A 4,858-nucleotide genomic window follows, 5' to 3' on the forward strand; every position below is an offset into this window, starting at 1 on the left:
TCTGCCCTGACAAAGAGTGGGTGACTTGGGGTGAATGGAAGTGCCACGGATCACAAAATCTGTCTAGATTCCAGGTGCTATCAGACACATCTTCCTGCTCTTGAAGCAAAAAAGATGTGTGCAGATGAAACTCCATCAACCAGGAGAGACCTTGAGAGTTACTTGCATAGATATCAGGGATCATAGACTGTTAGACCTGGGGATGGCAGTCTTGGTGAAGATCAGAAGATTTGAATCAAGACTCACAGGAAGAAAAGGGTGAGGACAGAAAAGTTAAAGGAAAGAAGTACAGACTGGGCCTGTGTAGGTGGTGGGGACAGGGAGCGGGGAGAGTGATGAAGTAGGATGACGTTGAACTGTATTTAGTGATCCTGAGAATCTCCAAGATGCTCTGACTCCTTCTCTTCCACATTGCTACAGTTCCCAGGAGGCCTGGCTCCCTCTTTTCACTTTTCATTGTTTTTCAAAACAGAGGGAGGCAGGTGGCAATGTGGAAGAGGGGGTGAGCAGGGGGTCAGAGGTGATTGAGCTAGAGGTGGATAGTGGTCTTCATCCCATGACTCTAACTTTCCCAATTCATGCACTACTGTATTCCTGGCCTTTGGAAACTTCACATAGTCACCTTCAGGCCCACAGCAGCTGTTGCACCAGGCAGGGCTTTACACGAATACAAGGAATTGGACGACTGTGGAACACCCACACGATCAGAGTATATACTTTATTTGTAACATAGATGAATTCATTGCCAAGTATATCCAATTCCTTTTTTATAGTGGAGGAATATTCTTTTAAAAAACTTTTTATGTATTAAAAAATATTTAAATAGGTCTTAGTTGCGGCATGCGAACTCTTAGTTGCAGCATGTGGGATCTAGTTTCCTGACTGGGAATTGAACCCAGGCCCCCTGCATTGGGAGCGTGGAGTCTTAGCCACTTGGACCACCAGGGAAGTCCCAATAATGGAGGAATTTTCTTTATCTGGGTGTCCTCCTAAATTCTTGGTTCCTTCTAAATTCTTTCTCCTTTTCTGTTATTGGCCTGAGGGAGCACAGGAAAGCTTGATTTCTTTTGCATTCCATTCTTGTTCTAGGACAGATGACCCACACTCTTTTCCTGCATTCAACCCTGGGTCTTTGTGTGGGCATGGCCCCGAGGTGGCCAGCAGTTTCTGTCTCTTTGTGGTCACCTTCTAGATGTGTCCTGGAGGTGGCAGGGTGGAAAGAAAATAGATTTTAGGGTCAGATGAATCATGGCACTACCACTGAAAAGCTGTGTGGCCTTGAGATTATCAGCGGTTTCTGTTCTGCTTTCTGATCCTCATTGCCTGGGGAATCATCACACCCCTGCTCAGGGTTATGATGGATGTTATATGGTTATAGATGTCTTGTGTGTGTAGGGCAGCTTGCCCAGTGCCTGGCACATAGTAAATGTTTACTATGCGGAAGCTATACTTCTGTTGCAGCCTTCTGCACATTCAAAGCCGGACTCTTTCTTTATGCCCAAGAAAATATACGGGGGGCTAAAATCACTCAGCCCAGCCGAAGGAGGCCCTGCAATGGGACATGGAATCCTGGCTTCCTCTTCCTTCTTGGGGCCAGGCCTGCGGCCACCCTGGAAGAACTGACATGAAGCCTGTAGCTTCTGGAGGTGCTAACCACTGAGAGCAGGATGGTTCTCATCTACAAGCCCCTGCTAGCAGGTGTGAAGGTTCCATCTTTCCTCTTGGGTTTGCAATTCTGCCCCCAAGTCTCAGTCACTGTCTCTGGTGTACCACTTCCCTCTAGGGTTCAACCCACTTCTTTCCTCCCCCACCTCCCTCCGCTTTCCTCTGTGATGACACCACTGAGGAAGAGAAAGCTGTGCAGAGCTCCTCACTATCAGCTAGCTTTAGTTTCCCTCTCGGCACCATGACATCATCTGTACCCTGGAAATTCCGCTCGCCCTCCAATGCCCTCACCTCTGTCCCAGGCCTCAGAGTTCCTATAAAGAGGGGTTCCCAGCTCAAGATCAGCACAGGACACAGAAGGGTTCTGAAGCTTCTGGGTGCTGCCGTCCAAGCTCTGGGCGAATCTCTCCTCTGCCAAGACCATGAAGCTCTGCGTGACTGTCCTGTCCCTCCTTGTGCTCATGGCTGCCTTCTGTTCTCCTGCGCTCTCAGCACCAAGTAAGTCCACCCTTCCAGTGGCCCCCGAGTCAGGATGTAGAGAGAACTGACTTTTCTAGTTGGTGCTGGTCCAACAGTAGCATTCGGGGAAGGGGCTAAAAGGAGCCAGGGAGATCTCTAAGTAGCCTGCTGTTAAATGCAGAGCCTAGTAAACACTGAGTAATATTCAAGTTCCTGTTTTCATAAGAAAGAGCAACTCATAGGCTGGCTTAAGCAAGTCCCTGTCTCTCCGAGTGCCTTAGTTTCCCCATCTGTAAAATGAAAGGAGTTAAAGACGTGTGAACTGAGACCCAATCCAGCCTCAACCTTGTAGAATTCTTTCATCTCTAGGATCCTCTGTTCAGAATAAGACTCCTACTCTGAGTGGGTGGGCTTGAATAGAAGGGACCGTGTTGGGGGATCTGATAGATCTACAGGAATGTCCCTTGAATATCTATGACTAGAAGCTAAAATGAAGAGCTCCTTGTAGAACTTCAGTCTCACCTCAGCCTTTCTTTCCAGTGGGCTCAGACCCTCCCACGGCCTGCTGCTTTACTTATACCCTGCGGAAGATCCCTCGCAACTTTGTGATTGACTACTATGAGACCAGCAGCCTCTGCTCCCAGCCAGCCGTGGTGTGAGTATCAAACCAGGGCTTTTCAGGGAGACAAGGGTGAGGGCAGGATTAAAGAAGGGGATCTATTTGGGGTGGAGGGGTGATTAAGCAGTAAATAAAAAAGATGACAGGAGATGTGAGCTGTTTCTTTAAAGCATGCTTAGAAAACACTTGGAAAAGTCACTGATGAGGACAGCTGGAACTGAATGAGGAGGTTGCATCTACATTGATTGCAAATCTCATGGGTTCCTAATCTGGGCAACCCAAGAAGCCAGAGCTAAACCCCAGGGAGGAAGTTACAAGGAATCAGGTTCCAGCAGCCCCCACTAGGCTGTGCAACATGAGCTAAGGATGGGGAGATACCCAATACAGGCAAGGTCACAAGGGATTCTCACCTGTCCACTCTTGGTTCCACAGATTCCAGACCAAAAAGGGCAGGCAGGTCTGCGCCAACCCCAGTGAGCCCTGGGTCCAGGAGTACATGGATGACCTTGAATTGAACTGAGCTGCTCTGAGCCCCGGGGCAAGTGTTCTGCAGGAAAGGTCACCTGAACCCGACGCTTTTCAGCGAGATGCACCTTCTCCATGCTCACAACTCCCTTCAGTAGTCCCTGTTCCTTCTCTTAATTTAATTTTTTTTATTCTGTGCTGTGTTATTACTATTCTTGCTATTGTTTCCCATTATTTATGTTTGTTTTACCAAAGGACACATGTCCCCCATGGGGATGGTCTGCCATCACTGTTCCTCTGCTATTGTGAAAACATGGATAATGTAACTGATTTCAAGTGTTTTTGTAATAAAACTTTTTTTAAAAATGTAGACCATTTCTTTGTGCTTTAATTTGATTTGTAGTAAATCTAATTTACTACAATTGCCTGGTATTATGAATAGGGACAAACTACAATTTCCAAACACAGTAAGAATGAACAATTACTGAGGATGGAATATGGGGTAAAATGTCTAAAGATACAAACTTCACTTAGTACTTTTAGCAAGGAGGATTTTAAGACCCTTATGAAGTAGGGACTATTATTCTCCATTTTACCGATGAGGGCGTAGAGGCTCAAAGGTGAGGTGACTTGTTAAGGCTGGCAGGTCTGCTCGGGGAGCATCGTGAAAGGATGACTCAAAAAGATATCTGTGCTGCTGTGAAACATCTTGCAAGGAAGTTGTAAATAGGAACAGCAGCACAATATAGAGAGAAGATGAAGTAGTTCAGAGTCAGAAAAACGGACCTCCATTCCTCACTATCATTACATTACAAAAGTCATCTTGTTGAAGCAGAAATTGCTAGATAGTATAGGACTCTGAGACCTCAGTTCCTTTTATTTTTTAATTTCAGTTTTTTTCTTCTCAAGTAAGCATCTCACTTTTTTAACATAAAGCTAAACTCTTTGTACCAGTTTCTAGGCATTCAGAGGAAGGCCTCCCTGGTCTGGAGGGTTATAAAACATTCAGACCCAGGACAAGACAATCATTAACTGCTTATCCAGTTTATCAAGGAAAAAAACCTCCAGGTGGACCATTAACTTGTAAACATACTTCTGGTCCCTGAAGAATGGTCTGGGGTCTTGGAAAAGGGTCACGGGATGGCAATGTGTGGGAGGACTGAGAAACTGGGAGCCAAAAGAAAGCCATAAAAATGACAAACTGGAGACTCCAACTTTGTAACTGATCAGTCAGAAATTACACACATCTGGCCCCAAGCCAACCAAAAATGAACAGATGAATTCTAATAAAAATATCAATGGCTTTTAGTCCCACCTCTGGGGGCTCTTCACACCCCCTCTCAGTGTCCATGCTGAGAGTTTTGTATCTCTATCCTCTAAAATAAACTTTGCCCGTGTGAGTGTTCGAGAATTTGTGAAGTTCAGTTTTCAGCTCCGCAAACAAGTACTCAGTTTCCTGTTTCATTGTCTTATTGGACCTCAGTTTTCACACCTGTAAGATGGGAGTGATATTATTCACTTTGAAGGGCTGTTATGAGATGATGTGCAAAGTGCTCCTTAGAGGGCCTGGCACCTGGAAGATCCTCTCTTTCCCTCTCTGAGTCTCAGATTTTTCACTTAAAGAGGGCCATGATGTCTATCCTCCCAGGG

At 45.9% G+C, this 4,858-nt stretch overlaps 1 protein-coding gene across 1 annotated transcript; it reads left to right on the top strand.

Moving 5' to 3' along the window:
* Positions 1–1,795: 1,795 nt before the first annotated feature.
* LOC122449596 (C-C motif chemokine 4) lies at positions 1,796–3,575 on the top strand. The gene is made up of 3 exons (XM_043481381.1): positions 1,796–2,163; positions 2,665–2,779; positions 3,176–3,575. The coding sequence occupies exons 1-3, from the start codon at positions 2,088–2,090 to the stop codon at positions 3,261–3,263; spliced, it is 279 nt and encodes a 92-aa protein (XP_043337316.1). The 5' UTR covers positions 1,796–2,087; the 3' UTR covers positions 3,264–3,575.
* Positions 3,576–4,858: the final 1,283 nt, after the last annotated feature.

Source organism: Cervus canadensis, chromosome 1 (assembly GCF_019320065.1).
Source record: "Cervus canadensis isolate Bull #8, Minnesota chromosome 1, ASM1932006v1, whole genome shotgun sequence".
In the NCBI taxonomy this organism is placed as follows: Eukaryota; Metazoa; Chordata; class Mammalia; order Artiodactyla; family Cervidae; genus Cervus; species Cervus canadensis.